Here is a 20,221-nt window from a genome sequence, read left to right as displayed (position 1 = left end):
TGAACCTGAACGGATTCAATGAAGCGAAGGATACCGCTTGGGGTTAGAGAGGGAATGCTAGAACAACCTTCTTCCACCATCACACGAATTTTTGCAGACATAAGAACGCATCCACAACCTCAAGGTTGATGGAATAGTCATTTCTAACCATGCACCCATGGCTCACACATCCTTTAATCACTTCGAGGGACTCCCGGGCGCGTCGGTGGAGCGCTAGTTTTCACTAGACCGAGACTTCCTGGGCATGCACTCCGAGGACTATTCAGAACTCGATACTACCTTCACGGAAGTCGAGATCTAGGAGGTCGTGCGGATGCTCCCACATAGAAAGGCGCCAGGTCCGGAAGGGTTCATGGTTGAATTCCTACAAAGTTGTTGGGGTACGGGGACGGGTGATTTCATGGCTACCTTTGGCAAGCTACTTCCAATGTGTGGGTGCGAGTTCCATGGACTTCACCAGCCACCATTGATCAAGCACCCGGATACTATGGCGCTGGGTGATTACCGCCCCATTAGCCTCATCCATATGTTCGCCAAACTGGCAGCAAAGGCTCTAGCACTAAGGGTGGCGCCTAGACTTGAATCACTGGTGGATACAAACCACTGAGCTTCCATTTCGAAACGTTGTATCCATGACAACTTCATGTTGATCCAACAGACAGCTAGGCTATTACAAAGGCTCAAGGAGCCAGAGGTGATGCTCAAGTTGGATTTAGCACGAGTCTTCACCTCTGCCTCGTGGGGGCTTCTCTTCAAGATCCTCCATAAGATGGGACTTGGGTCGAGGTTCCGCGAGTTGCTGGTGGCTATATCCACGACAAGCACTAGGGTGACGCTCAATGGAGAGCCAGCCCCTCCCCAATCTTCCACACGAGGAGCCCGAGACAGGGTGGCCCACTATCAGCAATGCTATTTGTGTTGGTCATGAATATGCTTTTGGCTAATGCCATATAGTTGGGGGATCCTGAAGCGTCTAGCGTGTCAGGAGTTGGTGACGTCATTATTGTTGTTTGCAGATGATGTAGTTATCTTTTGCCATGCGGGTGCGACGAAGTGGCGTGCGGTACCCGAAATTTTAGGGCTTTTCGGGCATGCATCGGGACTACGCACTAACTTTGTGGAATGCTCAGTGTCCCTAATTGCCTGCTAAGATGAGGAAATAACTAAGACACCTTGCATTAATGGAGTGCCATCTTGAACCCTACCCCATCAAATACCTTGGCATCCCACCCTCGATTAGGCATTTAGTGGGTGAGGCTTTTTGACCTGTTGTCGACCGAATAGCTAATAAATTGCCAACTTGGAAATGCATCCATGATGTCCAGAGTGGGGTGCCTGACATTGGTTCATTCAGTGCTCGTGGCGATACCACTCCATCAGCTCATGGTGCTTAGTCTTAAAAAGAAGGCTCTTAAGCATGCCCTCAAGATCTTGCGTACCTTCCTTTCGGGGGGGATGGTGGCCACGTGAACTAGTCTAGGGTGATCCGGCGGGCTATGCTACAGAGAGTTAGGATCCATGACCTAGCTCGCATGGATACCAATCTAAGGGTGTGCTGGTTGTGGAGAATGTGTACTAGCCCCTTGCGACCTTTGCGCGAGCTCATTATGCATTTTTCCAAGAATGAGAGGGACATATTCGACGCATTAACTTCATGGTTCTCGATGATGGGTCCTCCGGTCTTTTATCGGAGGATCGCTAGCTCGATGGGAAGCCAACCTCAGACATAACTTCGGGCCTTTATTCGTTGATCCCGAGGTGACCCAGGAAGCAGGGCATGATGCAGCACACGCTTCTTGGGTGCAGTTGGCTGATTACCGACTTTGTTGGCGTCTTGAGCCCGCTAGCCCTTGGAGCTGGTTGCATGATGTGCAGTTGACGGAGGTCCTAGACCGTTTAGTCTGGCGGTGGTCGCCTAGAAAAATAAATCGATCAATGGGCAAAATCCGGAAACTGGAAACGTTGCTTGGGCTACTTGTAGGCTGTAAATTTTGAAAACGCTATTTTATAGTTCCAAAGATTCTGAAACAAAATTCTAGATATTTATAATGATGCATATTGACCAAAGAGTAAAATCTCAACTCAAAATGCTTTGTCTTTTAGGCCACAAAAGAAGATAGACTTCGACAATTTTTGGAGGTTTTTGTTCACTACTTCAGATTCCACTGTTGCTATTTTTGCGCTGCCGGAATATAAGGTATGTTGAGTTAAAATTTGCAAGTTTATGGAGTACATCATTACCTACATCAGATTTTCCCTATATTTTTTTAAAGTTTAAACTGCGATTTTCATTTTTTTTTCTTCAAAAAGCCTAGTCACATATAGCTCGGTGTACAAAAGCCGCACTAGAGCAAATCATCTTCTAAACTTCATGTTGAGTTCACCATCTGATAATATTAGTTATTTTGTCAGATAGCACAAAATGAGTTACCTTCCTACTAGTAAAGTGTTGGCATGCCTGAACTTTCTGCACCTTGCAGGATTCCTGTGAGTGACAGAGATGCGTGATCAAACTTAGAAGCATGACAGTTTGAACTAGCTAATATAGGCGAAAATGTAAAAATAAACTGTGGTGAAAGAAAATTTCAAGGCATGCATTTAGATTTTAGACCAGAGAACAAAAGATGGGCAACCAATTGGTAGGTCTATTAATCCCAGGAACCTGAATGAAGTTACACTTGGCTTCGATGCAAAACATGCTGGATAGATAATTTTTTACAGGGAAAGTATGTGTTGAGGAAGATGTGGTTATAGTTGATATTTCATACTGTGACTTGGTAATACCGTTGCAGGGTGCAAAATGCGCTCTCAAGAATTCGGGTTTTCTAAAACATTCCTCCCAAATTGGGAATTAGGTCACTGATATACCTAGAAGTATAGAAGACAGTAGAAGCACAAAGTGGGAGATCAAATGGACTCCTCACGGGAAATGAATAATATCTTTGGACGTGTGGTCAAGGCCCATGACGACAAGGTTCCTGAAAGAGACAAATGGAAGCTTGTAAGAAATATATGGGTCAGAAAAGAATGGGACCTATGAGTATGACTGAGTGAAGAAAATAATGTCGCAAAGGACAAGGAGGGGAGAATTCTGAGCCACGACGTCAGAGCTACAACATAGCAATAATTAATGGTAGAAACAGACGACTGCTCTTGCTAGGCTGCTAAGCTTGTGCAAGAACATTGTATGAAGAAGAATTCTGAATTTTTCATCAAATTTCCACATGGTATACTCCATTCTCAGCAACATGTGAGGTTTCAACCAATGAGAAACAAGCCAAAACAGATCATGGAACCACCAAAATTTGGTCTAATTTCCCAATCCATAGTAGTATAATTCACCCACAAATCTCTTGTCCTAGTAATGTACACACACACACAAACTTACATACAGGTCTACTAAACCTAGAAGCACAGCAACAAGCCAACAACCGGGGGCGGAGGAAGATGACACGAGACCAAACAGAAACGAAAAATCCCCTGCCCACGCTACAACGGCCCAGATCTGGCCACGCGGTCGTCCACCTCCATCTCCGCCGCCCAGTCCGCCGCCCGCCTCCCCGACGCGAACCGCATGACCCCGGCCAGCCCCGGCGCCGGCGCAGGCGCGGCCTCCTCCGCCTGGAACGCCTTGTTGTCCCTGAGCCTCGCCGCCGGGGGCGCGGGAGGCGGGGACCAGTCGACGCTCTCCACGGCGCTCTTCCGCGAGCGGCTGCGTCGCATCATGAACCCGAACCCGGGGCAGCAGCCGCCGGGAGGCCGCGGCGGCTTCTCCGAGGGCGGCGGGCGGGGGCAGCGGCGCGCCCTCTCGCGCTCCGAGAGCACCTTCCCGATGCAGGAGACCTTGGGGGAGCTGGGCTCGTCCTCCGGGACGGCGGCGCGAGGGTTGCGCCCGCCGCCGCCCGTCTTGGCCTTCTTGGGGAACATGGCCGGCGGGTGCTGCTGGTGGGACCGCCGCCCGCCGCCCAGCTTCCCCGAGAGGCCGATGATGGGCGCCGCCGTCGGCTTGAGGTTCCCGGAGAAGCGCTGCGAGCCGCCGCCGCCGGTGTGGTGATGGTGGTGGTGGTGCTGCCCGGGCGCGGTCGGGTTGTGGCTCTTGAGGAGGCACTTGGGGTTGGTGTTCTCCTTGAGGGAGTCGTCGCGGTCGTACACGCCGCCGACGTCCACCCAGGCTACGTCGTCGCCGATGCGCAGCCGCGTGGAGTCCGGCGGCTCGCCGCCGAGGTCGCGCCTGGTCGCCATGAGAGAGAGAGAGATTGGTGGTGGTGGTGGTGGTGGGAGGAGATGAAGGAAGTCGTCGTCGGCCGATTCGTCGGCGTGTTGGCGCGGTTTTAAAGGATGCGAGTCGTCGCGTTGTTGGGGATTGCCGGGAGCGTGGGTGCGCGTCTTTTTCCTTCGCTTTATTATGTTTTCTTCCTGGTTTAGTAAACGGTTTATCAAACGTTCCGTGTTTCGGAGACGGGCTGCAGCGGACCTGGTTTACAGGAGAGTGGGGTCATATTCGGATCCAGGAAATCATTTTTTATACTCCTTGCATGATTCTAGAAGTACTCGTGTCGTGAGATTTTCAGAAAACAAACTTCCTACTTTCCTAAAAAGATGTCAGAAATTTATCTACATTTGATCTAAAAAAAGAAATATATCTATATTCGAATATACGTAGACACTAAATGATGTCTAGATATATTGAAATTTAGAAAAATTTGTGAATGTTTTATGAACGGAAGGAGTAGTTATTCATACGTCGATTTAGGTTAGTCTTATCCAGAGATCATTTCATGTCTAAATTTATGATATTAAATGAAACTATTGTTACTTGAAAAAAATGAAATTATAGTTTAGTGAAAACTACAATTTACATCCTTTCACCAAGATACAATTTTCTAACCGGAACTGTAAATTCTCACGCGACCAAGATTTAACAAACTTAGTCAACTCATTGACCATTGGATTTGTCGTGATTTGTGTTAATATGTCAGTTACAAGTCACTAGTAGAAAAAGAGGCTTCCGTCCACCCCCATTAGTCCCGGAAATATTCGAACCGCTTAGTCGCGGTTCGGGAAGCGACCCGCGACTAATGCTCCATCCGCGACGAAAGGGTACCCCTTTAGTCGCGATTGGTAACACCAACCGGGACTAAAGGGCTATGGAGGGATGCGGCCGGCGGAAAAACCTTTAGTCCCGGTTGGGGACACCAACCGCGACTAAAGAGTGCCCTTAGTCCGGTTGGTGTCCCCAACCGGGACTAAGGGTACCTTTAGTCCCGGTTGGTGTCCCCAACCGGGACTAAAGGTTTTTCCGAGTTTTTTAACTCCCACGCACCCTGCACCCCCCCCCGTGGATCGCCTTTTTTGGTTTGTAAAATACAAAAGAAAATGATAGAAAATTCAAATTTTTTTTTTCAGATTCTTGTATGTTATGCAACCTACTATTCGGAGAAATTAAGAAATTCGAATTTTCACTTTTTTGCAAAAAAAGTTTAAAAAATGGTAAAACCGCAATAACTTTTGCATACGACGTCGGAAAAAAACGTATAATATATCAAAAAATTCCTGGGAAAAAGTTACATCCGAATTCACCGGGGTTTACCCGGTTAGCCAATTTTTAGATTCTCAAAATTCCAAATGAAAATACGAAAGCAGGAAGATTTTAGTTTTTGCTATAAATTATGGATTTTATATTTTTTAAATTTTTCAAAAAAATAAAATTAATAATTGCATCCAGCATAAAGATTACTATTACTTTTACCCAAATTTTAGATTTTCAAATTTTTAGGTTTTGGCAAAAAAAAATATTTAAAAAATAAAAAAGAATTAAAAAAAATAAAAATTGAAAAGTTAATGTTTATTTATTTATTCACGATTATTATTACATCATTATTTTTGTTTATGAAAAAAATTATTTGAAATTCAAACAATAAAAAAATGTGACATCGACCAACATGTTAATAGGATTGATATGATACTAGTATCACATACATGTGCGCGTAGCACTTGGATGCGGGACGGAATGGAACTCGGAAGTTAAGCATGCTAGAGGTGGAGTAGTGGGAGGATGGGTGACCGAGCGGGAAGTTTGACCACGAGTAAGTAATTTGACTAGAGATAAGTGTAGTTAGAGATAGAGACTAAGCTATGCAAATAACTGAAATAATAGAAATTCTGAAAAAAATAGAGAAAAAAAACGGAGTGAAAAAAAATTAGAAACCCAAATGAATTAATTTTTTTTAACGAAATAGCCTTTAGTCGCGGTTGGGGACACCAACCGCGACTAAAGGTCCTTCGCCCAGGCGCACGCTAGCCGCCCACGTGGACGGGCCTTTAGTCGCGGTTCGTAAGCAACCGCGACTAAAGGGGGCCTTTAGTCGCGCTTAATTGGTCGCGGTTGCGCAACCGCGACTAATGGCAGTTGCGAACCGCGACTAAAGGCCATTTTTCTACCAGTGAGTGAGTTTTAAGTGAGACTTTTCTAGTTGTAAATGGATTGCAATTAAGATTTTCCTAGTTACATCTATGTTGTAACTGAGAAAAAAATTATCCAAACCATTAAATTTTCTCGAGATTTGTGTTGGCGTATGAGTTACACATGAGTTGTTGCAACTATATTGTAACTGACGTAACATGTAAGTCTATAACTAAGATTTAATTAAATCTATGTTGACTTAAACCTAGACAAGCTCTTTTATGAAATTACAAGGAAGTTGAATGGAGGTGTTAACATTTTTGAAAGTTCACTTTTGACTAACATAGACTTTGTTAAAGACAAACCTTCAACTCTACAGATGATGTAAAACAAAATTTAGGGCACGAGAGGCCAAAAAGGTGCTTCGGTCAATGTCCTATCCCTATTTCGTGATGCGATTTTTTTTACATCATATCCTATATTTTCCAAGGGATAAAAATTTGTAGGATCAGTCAGTGTCCTAAAATAAATCTTCGGTCGTGTGCATGCCAGCCGCCAACTGAAACTTCATCCCGCCTCTCCCTACTGTCGGATCTCATGTTGTGCATCTTTTTTCACATCATCTGATGTTCCCTAAAATTAACTTTTTGGTGCCCTAAATTTTTTCCTCCGGGTGCAGAAGATGCTTTTAGGGGCGAAATTTAGTGAAACGAGATTTAGTTGGTTTGGAAGAGGTACGTTTTTTTCATATTAAACTAACAAAGATTTGTCATTTTGTGATTTGTTTGATCGATGTTTGCCAATAAAAGCTTTTCATGAAAAAACATACATATTGGAGAGCATGATTTACACATGAGTTGTTGCAACTAGGTTGTAACTGACGGTCACATGTAACTAAGAATTAGTAAAATCTAAGTTGGCTGAGATCTGGACATGCCCTTTTGTAAAACTAGTGGATACCCCGCGCGTTGCCGCGGAAATGGAAGATGCTTTTCATATTAGCGAAAGATGCGTGAATCGAGTTGGATGCATTTCACCATACGTGCATGGGACACTATTTACGTACGTCTTCTCTTTTTTACACAGGCCACATTTTGACATATTTTTGGATGAAACTTCACAGATGCACAAGACACAACACAATGTATGTCTAGAATTTTAGTTTGCATTTTTTGGAAACTTGGAAGTGTCACAACAAAAATGGGGTGCGGGCGCAACTAGTTGCGGAATATCCCCTCTCATACGTGCATGCATGGTTATGCGGATGAGTAGAGTTGGCTCATGTCGTGAATATTTTACATGGATAGCTTGCAAATATTAAGGTTCCATGCACTTTTCGAAAAGACAATTTGTGCATGCATGTTCACCTTTCCCTCACCTTTGAGTTTTTCGTGCTTATATATTTGTGAAATATATTTATATGTCTATGCTTGATAAGGAAAAGCCGGATATCTTTCGCAAAATTATCATCTTGTACCTGCTTTGGAGTACATGGAAGGAGTGAAAGGGCCACATTTCCCGAAACTCCTTATATCTAGGAGATGTTGTTTCCACCAAGAGATGAAATTTCGAATAAAATTTGGCCTTATTTGCAATATGTAAGTCCCTTTCTAGCTCTATTTTAGGTTTTCGTACGTTTTGTTGCTGCGGGATTTTATAGAAATAAAATGGTTATGCATATTAAATGCATTGTACATTTTCCAATATAATTTGAGACTTCTAGAGAATGTTATCTCATTAGGATAAATAATGAGATACTACCAATATTGTTAGATAGTATGGTACAATCTCCAACTGAATAGGCACCACACATGCATTGTGACTTATCAAGAAAAAGTTCTATTAGAAGGAAATATTAGCAGCAAGACCAATTTCTTCTAATCTTTAAATTCAACTAAACAAATCATGGGACCTTCTCCAAATATATGTGGGCATCAAATCGTAATAATTCTCCAGTCTTGTAAATTCATATTAATCCATCAATCAATGGATATTTAAATTTTCATGTAGTTGAGTTGATCTTCGCACCGTGTTGTCCCTGTATGTAACCAATCGGTTAACAGGAGGGTCTTCTAACCTCAACGTTCAGAAAAATAATACATACTGTCTTTTGGTCCACATGAAATTAATGTTAATGCCTACAAGCAAAATGGAGTTGGCTTTTAGAAATAGTTTTCTGGAAAAATATATATCAACCTACCAAATAAAGGCGTCGGCAGGTGTCTTTATAATTTTCGTAGAGAGACAGTCTAGCTAGTGCCTCCTTCATGTCCGGGCAAACAGATTTCTGCAGAGATCTACATAATTACTGGATTACGTTAGGAATGTATCACATCGTTTCATGAGAAAGAAGGTATAGAGAAAGAAAGAATTACCAACGGATGACTTGCATGTCAAGGGCTCAAGTAAGATTAACTATACATTTTTGTTTTTGCACCTGGGGTCCCTAGCATGCCTTTGCTCTCTCGCCTTTCTTGCCCTGAGATTACATGATTTGTGGCAGACAATTAGACTTTGATCAAGTCTGAAATCTTGCACATAAATATGGAACTTACAGATTTGGTCCAATGAGGTAACCAAGCAAGGAGATATAACAGGGCCGGGGGACTCGATCTGCTGGCATGTACTCTGTGGCTAGTTACCAGTATGTTACCATTTGTAGGCGAAGACACACTGATGTCATGAAGAAACCAAAGTGCAGGAAAGATAGTTCTGTTCAACCATCTACGTTCTTTGACTATTTAGGGCCTACTGGAGGGGAGAAGTGGGCTGCTAAATTGATTGATGGAAGATGAAGACGGAGAGTTGTGCCTAGTAAATGGTGTGAGGATTTAATTGGAATTGGAATGCCAGAGTTTATTCACTAATGCAATGTCATTTCTAGGCGGAAGCATAAGCGTGAGAATGTGAGATTGACAATGTTTAGGCCTACTAATGACTATCTCAAAGAATCAATACAGACCATATATTTGAAATCCAAAGGATAGAAACAATTGGGGTGATGTGGCTTCATGAGGATTGAGCTTGCAAACATTAAATGCACTTAAGTGGGGATGAACTTTATAGATATTATAGATTACTAGGAAGTTGAATGGAGGTTGTAACATTTTTGAAAGATCACTTCCGACTAACAAAGATTTTGTTAAAGACAAATTAAACCTTCAATGTTCCAGCATATGTCATACCCCTATTTCGTGTTGCGATATTCTTTTACACCATGTCCTATATTTTTCACCTAAGCGATAAAAAATTACAGCATCATCTGGTGCCCTAAAATAAATCTTCAGTCGCGTGTAGGCCAGCCGCCAACTGAAACTTCATCCCGCCTCTTCCCACCGTTGGATCTCATGTTGGGTGCCCTATTTTACACCATCTGTCGTTCTCTAAAATCAGCTTTTTTGGTGCCCTAATTTGTTTTTTAGGTGCACGAGGTGCTTTTAGGGGCAAAATTTGGTGATCATCGTCAGCTAATGCATGCATGGCATGCATATCTACTCTCTCCCTCGATCGTATGCACCTACGTAGGTGCACCGGGCCCAGACAGGTCGCGGAGAAGCGGGCACCAATGAGGGGAGCGCCTGGTGCAGACGTGATGCGGCGTGCACATCTGGACAGGTGTACAAAAAATCAAACCTTGAGATTAACGTCAACGACGACGACGTGTTTAGACCGTTCCGAGCCGAGCATATGTGGTTGCCCGTTTGCTAAGCTATAAGAGCAATTCCAATAGTATAGCCAACTGTTGGCTATAACAAGATGTCATATCATTTGTAGTTATCATATAGCTAACATGTACAATAGTTGGCTATAAGAATGTAGTACTTTACTAATATATGGCCCACCTTTCACTCTCACAAGGTGCTCAGGAAGCACGTGCAAGAGATTTGCTATTGCGTAGTAAGCCCACCTCCCTTCTCTCTCCTCTTCTCTCTCCTCCAACTCATCTAAAATATATTATTTAATGTCTTATAGTCAGCTGACTGGACTCTATTGTACTTGCTCTAATCTAGGAGCGATAGTGCTGCAGCTGTTTCGACCGACCAGCCGAAGGCGGCTAATCTTTTCTTTCCTGAGTTCCCGTGGTTTCTTGGACCTTTTTGACCTTGGACTCCGCGGCACGAGGGGTGGCCCACGTCCACGCATGCCGCCGCTTGGACATATCTGCTCGTCAAAACAATACGAGACCGGAGGCTGAAATACTACTAGGGCTGCTAGTTCATTCCCAAGTACTCCCTCTATCTACAAATGGGTGTACATGCGGATTTTTAAGATAAATTATGAAGTGAAGCGAAAAATACATTGGAAGATGCATCTATTCTCTTTAATTATTTCACCTTCAACGAGCTAAGTGCTTGTAGAAATGCATTAAAAAGATAGGAGTGCACCTCCAATATGCTCAATATTATTGGGTTTGATTTCCGTGCGATGAGAAATAAGCAATTAAAATACATCGAAAAGATAGGAGTGCACACTTTTGTGAACAAAGTTTAGAGCTAGATGTCCACTTATTTATGAACGGAGGAGTATGGCCGTGATTGTTCATGCCAATCTAGGTCCCCGAAGTTCAAATATTCCCCAGCTTCCTCTTTTCCAAAAGAGACTTTTGTCCACTTTATAAGTAAAGCTGCACGACTGAACCGATTTGAACATATGCCAAAAACTACGTGCGTGCCTCTGATAAAATAGATCAAACAAAAAAAAAGTAACCACAACCCCAAGAGACACCCAAGACTAATAACTAGGGTGCCACCGTGAATACTTGTAAAACCGCAGGACATCGTCACACGACAACCACCAAGTTATCACCGGAGAGGGCCGCCGGCCCCCTCGCTCCAGACCGTGAAGCGCCATTCCCACCAACGAACAACGAGGACAAAGAGTGGTGCTAACTTAAGTCAGGTGTATAGGACAGGAGGCTGACGAAAACGCCCCACACCAGCACTGAAAGCACCTCCGGACATGATATGAACTTGCGCACCGATGACAACGAAGGGACGCCAAGAGGTATCATAGCTCCACGACGACATCCCAAGAGGTGACGACGCATCGCATCATCATCATTGAGACGGAGACGGCCAAATGTTTTTACGTGGAGCCCTAACGCGGTGGAAGGTGACGCCAAAGCCGCCCTAAGAAGGCCACGACACCCACAAGCATCGCTACCTCTGGGGCCTGAACGATGAGCTTTCTCTCGAAAAAACCTTCGCATCACATCCCGGTACCCCGAAGCGCCCAGTGTTTTTGGGGCTCTTTTTCTTGGTGCTTTTTAGAATAAAGATATTATATCTCATGTTCTTTTATACTTCAAAGTTACTAAACGGCTGTGACCATCTGCATGACTGCATTAGTGGAGGAACCAGAGGCGCCGAGGGGTGGTCTCTATTTTCTAGACAAGAACGTTTAAACTAGATGACATGAAGAAAGGAAATAGACTGGACGAATTAGGCAGCTACCATCTGATCACTGATCGTAGGTACGTACTGCTGGAGTTTATAGTTAGTTGATCAGTTACATCATTTAGGCCCTGTTTCATTTTGTGTCAGTACGAACTCACTGCTTCCTTCTAGAACATTTGTTCCAAATGGCTCAACTACTCCGACTTTAGCGGTCACTCTCCATGTCACGCTCAGGTACTGTATCAATCACCTTGCTTTCCGACCCTCGTGATTTGAAATTTCCACCGTAGAATCAACGTCGCACTAGTGCCTGTCGTCAGATTATTGACTGGTGAGAATACCTGCTCTTATTTATTTCTTGTTTTTATTTTTGGCCTTGCTATTTTGCATAAACAAAATTTATTAATATATTCAATAGGGTTTTTGCTTATGTATGCTCGGAAAGAAAGCGAACCTCAGTTTCAGCATCAATCTAGGAACAATCAAGAAATCTACAAATTGAGCATTTTATTGTTTGCCGAAGTGGGACATGCGAGATGTCACGGAAGAGGAAGAGGGGAGGAAGTACAATATTAAAGGAGAGAATGTACAAGGTAAAAAGGAAGAAGTTAAGTCGGTGAGAGCAGGAGAGGGGTGGGACTACGGCCTAGATGGTGAACGGTGGCAGGGCTAGGGACTTGTCAAAGCCTAGGCACACCACATATTTCCAGCTCACTACATTGATTCTTGTGACCCTCAAGCGGCGTACATCACTTCGGTAGCTTGCACGAGTTCTTGAAAGTGGCGGCGCCAATCCCGTCACGTGCCTAGGGTGCCCAGATGGTAAATCCGCCCTTGAAAAACTAGGTGGCAATGGCTCCCCCTGGTGCTCATGGTTGTTTACTCTATAACCAAAAATCAGTAGAGGAAAGTCCAGGTTGGTATTTTTTTATTGGTAAATCCGCCCATGAAGATGAGGTAGGAAAAACATCGAAGTGTTTTGAACCACATAGGCCGATAATCCTAGGAGGAAGAAGAAGGCGGTGAGAAGAAAGAGTGGCGCGCTTGGATGATAAATAATGCCTCAGTGCACTATTTTACTATTACAAGTATAAGTAGAAATAATCTTTTACCAGATTTTCTTCGTGTTGCATGCGCCAAAGGACTTGACGATGAAATGATGGTGGATTACTGCAAATTGTTAACAAAAATAGAAAGAAATTGCAAGTAGTATAAGGGTATGTACAATGCAAGATGCTTAGAGAGGTGTTAAGAAAAATAAACTAGTTTTTTTCCTTAAACAATGGTGTTTATTTATACTAGGATGATGGCTAACTAGACAATTCTCCTGCTTGTTTTTTTGCTTGGTTTATTTTTGTAAGCACCTCACTAAACACCTTGCATTGTGTATATGTCCTAAGAGATATCCCAAATTTCTCTTCCACACCATAAACAATAATTTAAGATGCCAAATAAGGGTATCCCCGAACCCCAAAGGTTCGAACACAGGGGACTTAAAATCACCTCGTCTCCTCACCGATGTTGGGCACTACAGAGAGAGACGCATCAGTTACCCAGGTTCAGGGTCATCGGAGAGGTAAAACCCCTACGTCCTGCCTTGGTGTATGTATTGCAGCTTACGTCCTTCCTTGGTGTATGTATTGCAGGTCACAATGAAGAAGATGATCGTACAGATATCTAGGATTTGTGATCTCCTAGGATCGTCCCCCACTACGCTAGCAAGGCTAGTCCTTTTATAGAAGAGTTGGTCCTCTTCCTCTCGAAATATCTTGAGAGGGAAGGGTTTCCACATCTTCAAAACGGGGGTGGGAAACTCCCCGCCCTTTACAAGGTGGACATAGTCCATGACTGATTAAAGTGGTGGTTCATGGCAGACACTGATGTCGTCCATGACGCCTCCGCTAGTAGCTTGTGCCGGCCACCCAGCCTTGCACTAAAGAGGCAAGGGAAGGGTCTTGGTCTTCTGGTTCTCGTCGAGCCCGCTTTAATCACCAAAGAGGCAAGGGAATCTTGCCCCCTCGGGACGGAGCTTGGTGAGCTCAGCCATGCCGTGGGGGGCGCGGGCTTTGCTTGTCTTGTAGCCTGGGAGTCCACTCCGCCAGTCCTTGCAGCAGGCTTGGTGAAGAAGGAATCCTAAGCCCCTTGACCGGTCTTATCAACCCTCAAAGGTATCCCTCTGGCATGTAGAGGGCGGTATCCTGGGGACCTCCATGAGGGAGTTCCTCCCGGCGCTTCTCTTCTGCTTCAGCTTGATGCTTTCCGAGAGGGTTTTATACCTCGCGGAGCCTCACCCGGGAGTGGCATCCCGGAGTGATTGTCTTGTTGATGATTTTGTGGGCCCAGCGACCGTAGGTCCATGGCACCCTGGTTCCCAGGGATCGCACACCCAACATGATATCAGTGATGTTAGGTAGGCTACGCCGCAATGAACACCATAGAGGATCCATGCCAAATTTGAATACAATGGATGACTTTGGGTTGCGGGCTTGCGGCACACCTTGGAAAATCGATATGTGTAAAAAAATTGAACCAAAGAAAAATTGGGGAGAATGGAGTAGCATACCTCTAGGGATGGAGATGATGTAAAAATTATAGTCAAATCTGTATGGTTTGGAGAAGTTTGAGAGAGGAGTTAAAATTGGCATGCAGTAGCCACCAAAAAAAATCAAAAGGCTCAGCAACTTTCCGGCTTGATCCAAAACCAGGTGTTCGACCGAATCTGGTGGCTGTCCAGGTCTGGGCGTCTATCTGCCTCGTGTTGTATTCTTGTTCTTATAACTACTTTTATGGCACAGTCCTAGTGCTGTTCATCTTTCGTAATACGGGTATGTGAGTTGCGGAGTGCGTACGTCTTCCTTCGACTCTCAAGTTGACTGGACGTAGTTTATGTGTCAGTGCTATGCAATCATATTTGTTTTTCACTGAAGGTCGACCAAGCTGCTAGCTTGTGCGTGTCAGATGTTGACTGAACTTTTATTTTTGTGAAAACGAGTTGATTTCCAGACGATGGTGGCAAAGGGCGCGGCCGGATTCCCCGTAATTAGTCGCGACCGGCCACCGCCCGCCGGCCACATACATGCGTACGATGTCCACCGGTGGATCTTCAATCACGTCAGCCGTACTGAACGCTCCGATGTGATCGATGATCAGTACCCAGTGTACGTACTGAGTAGTGAAACATACGAACAGTGAAACACACACACACCGTCTTGATCAGATTCGCCGAACCGTACGTACATGTTTGGCTTGATCAACGCCGGGGCAAAACGCGTGTGCGTTGAACCGTATATCTTCACGGCAAGAAACAACCGCCAGAGAGACCACGAGTGAACACATGCGCGCGCGCGTTCACATCGCACGGAACTAATTGTTCTTGTTTGGAAGTTAACACCATCTAGATTCTTTATGGTCAAATATTGTGTATTTTGTTAAGGAATGAAAACAATTCTATATGGAATGGGTTGGCAATTATGTCTAGATCTCGCGTAAATAAAAAATTCATTGATAAGACCTCCGCAATTGAGACCAATATTTTATTGCGAATAATTCCGACAACCTCAGAAGAAAATAAGGCATTTACTTAATATGCAGATAATACGGTGTGACTCTTTTTTTAGCCCTTAGAGCATCTCTAACAGAGCCCGTAAAAATGCAAACTGTAAAAACCGAGTTCAGACCACTGAACTCGTGTTTACGGGTCGAAAAAGTGTCGGCGCAGATCAGAGCCCCTAAAATAAAACTGTAAAAGAGAATATTCCTTTTATTTTGTTTCCTGGCCCAATCTTCTCCTTCCTCCTCTGCACACTCGCCCGGCTCCGCCCACCCGCCCCGCGCCGCCCCTCCCGGCCTCGCCCCGTCCCACGCCGCCTCGGCCCCATCCTGCCCGGCACCGCCCCGCCCGATGCCGCCCCGGACTCGCCCCGCCCCGCGCATCTCCGAGCCGAGCCGCCCGGCCCCGTCCCGCCCGAGGCTTGGCTCCGCCCCGCCACGCGCCCCGAGATGCCGCACGCCGCCCCGCACCGCCCCGACGACGTCCCGACACGAGCCGCCGCGCGCCGCGCCGACCTCGCCACGCCCCGTCCTGCGCCGCCCCGCGCCAGCCCGGCCTTGCCCCGCCCAGCGCTGCCCCATCCTGCGCCGCCCCGGCCCCGCGCCGGCTCGCCCCGCGCCGCCCAACACTGTCCCAGGGAGCTCGATTCCGCCCCGCCCTGTCACGGATGCCTCCAGGGCCGCCCTGCCCGCGCCCGGCGAATTCGTGGTCGGCCGGCTGCCCACTCTTCCTTCCCCGAGCTCGCAATGCGTGGCCCCGCTGAAATTTGGCTTACATTTGGCCGGATTTTGTCGAATTTGGTCCTATTCCGGTAGACCTCCGGCGGAAGTGCACTATTCCGAGCTGAAGTTTCAGCCCGCCAAAACACCACTAGCAGTACAATTCAGCGTTCAATTCGACCTTCCGACCCCTACAAATAGGGGCCAGAGTTTGGTTTCAGTCTAGGCCCGTAATTTTTTTTTCGGTTTCGTCCCGTTTACAGTAACTGATCTGCGCCGATTTTCGAACCGAACCCGTAAACCGACGGTTATTTTTTGGTTTTGCCTAGTTTACGGGCTCTGCTAGAGATGCTCTTAGGCTATATGAATGACCACACTAGATTCAGTTTCTTCATCGTGAAGTGCTTCTCGTGAAAGATAACTAATCTATATAAGAAAATCAATAACAGTAAAAAAAATATCGCTCTTTAATCATGATGAACCGGCCCCTAGAGGGATTGAGCAAGGATAGATAAAGAGAGCTAATGCCCTCAAAAAGAAAAGATAAAGAGAGCTAAAGACCGCGAGTGAATACATGCGCGCCTGCGTTCAGATCGTACGCAACCAATTTACGCTATGTTCATGTTTATCATTACTCAACATTTCTAGCACACTCGGTCGTCCTTCTTCCTTCTACGTTGCAAAAACATTGAGCTGTCGCAGTAGGTGTAGACGGGAAGTTTTAGGGGCTATGTAGCTATCACATCTCCCATCATATATAGGTAGGTTCAAATGAAGTGATCTCTGCTCCCTGGGGGGAAAAAGTAAGTACTTGATCAGTTGCACCATGTTAATACTAGTTCTTGACTGATTATCACTCTGATTAATCTGACTTGACTCGGTCACTACATCACACTCTAGTTCTGTATCACCGTTTATCTTCCATTTTAATTTAATTTGAAACATTCCATACTGAAATCAGCGGTGATAAAATTGGCATTTAATTTAGCGGTTTTGCTAACACATGGCCGCCTACGAATTAATTCTAGGTCGACATCGAGAATGTATCCAACTTTGAAATTCCTAAAAGACCCGCCAAACTTTTTTGAACCCTTAGAGATAAACTACAATCATACAGCATCGCAGTGCAAAATACTTTATATTGTATTTTGGCACATGGGAGCATATGCTTTCTTTATCTTAAAATACATTTTAAACAAATTTTGAAACATCAAAAAAATTGAGATAAAAAATTAGCATGTACATCTTCACGTGTTACGCGTCCACAAAGTTGTTTCATTAAAAAACGAATTATCGTGTGGAGTGTGTAAAAAGATAAAATTTGGTGCTATAATAAGACTTTTCACAAGATAAATCTTCTTTTTTTCACATAGACCATAAAAAATATCATTTTTTTCTCGAAATTTGACGATCTCACATATATTATGAAGTTGTACATGTAGAAGTTTTTATCAGAAACATTTGACACTTCAAAATACGTTTTTTTGGTGGAGTGATCATATGAACCCGGGAGCCGAATTGAATTTCTGATATTGTAGGTTACACAAAAATGACAAAAATGTGGGTCTGTGTATGGTGAATAGTGGACAATTCAGATCATAACATTTTCTTGATGTTTTTATTTTGTGTACCTAGATCATAACATTTTCTTGACGTTTTCATTTTACACTAGAAGTTCGGCCTTTGATTGGCCTCACAAAATCTGAAGGACTCTAGGAGCCGTGTAATTTCGAGATCGATTTCTTCTTCTCTGACTCTATCTCTTTTCTGCCTGACATTGACTGGTTTCCAAACTATTTTACCAAATGGTTTCAACCTATATATGATCAATCAAGTTTAGTTCGGTTTGACTGAAAAGTCAAATTGGTTTGGGTTTGGTTGGACTGATGGAAATATCATTTGGTTTTAGTTCGGTTTGGGCATGTATTAAGACATAAAAAGCCATGCTTCCCACTTAATTTAATTCAACTAAATTGTCCTACGCCCTAGAAAACATAGGAAACTTCTTCAAGAGGCATGCATCGGATCGATGCGAATAACTTTGTTCTCTCATTGGCCTTTGTTATTTATTTGACGAACAGACAGCGGCGCTGTCTTCTAGTATTAGGATATGAACGTAGACAGACCCAGAATAGGTATTAGGACAGTATACAACGTGTTACTAGAGGCTTAGGATGCCCATAGTTGACCAAGTCAACTTAGTCTGAGTAGCGGCGATAATCAAGATTCAAACCAGTTGAATCGCGTGTGTAGCACACAAATAGTCATTCACGTCCCGGTTAATTTGTAGTACTGTTTTTTATCAAAGATTCCACCGATCCATTAATAGCTATCAATAACAATAGTACAAGAAATTTAAAAAATAATAAAAATTGCCAATAATAAGTCATTGAACAACCGAGCAACGACTATAAACACTAGCACAAACCGAATGCGCGCCGCCGTTCTCCCTGCATCAACGGAGCCGGACAAAACTTTCCTTAATAATGCTTGTTGTAGTAGATAAAATAGAAGTCGGCACGTCAAGGCTCTGAAGGTCCAGCGCACATGAGCAACAACTATATCATCAATGATGACAATCATAGATCAAAAGAGACTAACCTGAAACCAGGCCAACGAACATGAAAACCGACTAGATCCTAAGATATTCGTCAAACACACGACCAGTGGAGGATGCAGGAAAGAATTGGAGGGAGGGCACACCTCAATTTTTGTTGACCCCCCCCCCCCCCCCCCAAAAAAAAATGTAAAAAACCTGTACATAATGAAGTAATGAACAATATACAAGATAAATTCATTGTAAACATTGAAGTTCAATACATATATCAAATATGCACAAAGCACGATTACAATACAAATAGTTCAAAACATTAAAAAAAGTCTTACATAATAGAATATAGCATAAATAGAAAATTTCATCATTTCTTCAATCTACGGTTTCGCATTGCCATGAAAGTTTCAACACAATTGAAAAAGTAGCGCAATTTGGATATTCCTCTCCATTTCTACATAATTGAAACATTCAAACATTACCAATTTAGCAATTTTATGTGTTCTTCATCATTATAACATTTAACATACACGGAACAGAATACATAGACACATGTAAAAAAGAGCACTTCATATGAAAATAGCGGAAACGATGTACAGAGAGCAGTTCATATAACAGAGATCAGTATGTGTTATGTGCTGAATAACAGAATAACGGAATAGGGCCTCACTTCTGGTCACGGCCTCGGTGGGAAGATCAGGGGCGGCACTCGGCGTTCAGTGATGCGTCCGGCGGCCGGCAGCGCGGCACTTGCAGTGCGGGCAAACCTGCAGAGGGCGGGCCATGGGCGGACGTAGCTGGGGCGGGCGAGCGCCGGACTAGGCAGAGACGTAGACTCGTAGAGTCGATGTCGGGTGGGGCCGGCGGGCAGCTGAGGCGCCGGGGCTGGGGCGGCGGCGTGGCCGGGGCGGTTGGGGCATGGGAAATCGCTGGTGCCGAGTGCGACGCGTCCTGACCTCGATTCCTTCAGGATGGGCTCCGGTCCGGGCTAATCGGGACTTTCTTTATTTATTCCATGGGGTATAAGTTTGGGCCGGCAGAATTTCTGGGTGGGCCACGGCCCCTGAACCCCCCCCCCCTCCCCGCTACGTCCGCCCATGCACACGACTCATGGAGCAAGAATTGGTTGGGAGGACCTTATTCTAACTTCAGGGTGTATCCTGTTAAGTTTCATGCACTAGCCACTTGAACCAAAAGTCCGAACTGATGGAAAGAGCTAGGCAATCTACTTATACACTTCAACACCCCCTCTCACGTGTGACGGGAAGACAAGTCAACACGTGTAGAGAGGCAAAGAGGCAGCGGGAGGCCGGGCGCGGCACGAGGCTGCGAGAAGAGGGGGGATAATTTTTATAATAAATTGTGAAGGTCAGGATTTGAACTCGAGACCTGGGGCTCTGATACCATGTTACTTGTACACGTCAACACCCCCTCTCCCGTGTGACGGGAAGACGAGAAGACAAGTCAACACGTGTAGAGAGGCAAAGAGGCAGCGGGAGGCCGGGACCACACGACAGGAGGCTGCGAGAAGGGGGAGATAATTTTTTAGAATAAATTGTGAAAGCCAGGATTTGAACTCGAGACCTGGGGATCTGATACCAT

At 44.7% G+C, this 20,221-nt stretch overlaps 1 protein-coding gene across 1 annotated transcript; it reads right to left on the bottom strand.

The window, feature by feature from the left end:
- Window positions 1-3,293: 3,293 nt before the first annotated feature.
- LOC124699360 (uncharacterized protein At1g76070-like) lies at window positions 3,294-4,353 on the bottom strand. Its single transcript, XM_047231673.1, has one exon. It carries the CDS (start codon window positions 4,240-4,242, stop codon window positions 3,490-3,492), a length of 753 nt encoding a protein of 250 aa, XP_047087629.1. The 5' UTR covers window positions 4,243-4,353; the 3' UTR covers window positions 3,294-3,489.
- Window positions 4,354-20,221: the final 15,868 nt, after the last annotated feature.

Source organism: Lolium rigidum, chromosome 3 (assembly GCF_022539505.1).
Source record: "Lolium rigidum isolate FL_2022 chromosome 3, APGP_CSIRO_Lrig_0.1, whole genome shotgun sequence".
NCBI classification, from domain to species: Eukaryota; Viridiplantae; Streptophyta; class Magnoliopsida; order Poales; family Poaceae; genus Lolium; species Lolium rigidum.
Note: the sequence above shows the minus strand (reverse complement) of the source record. Positions and strands in the feature narration are given on the sequence as shown.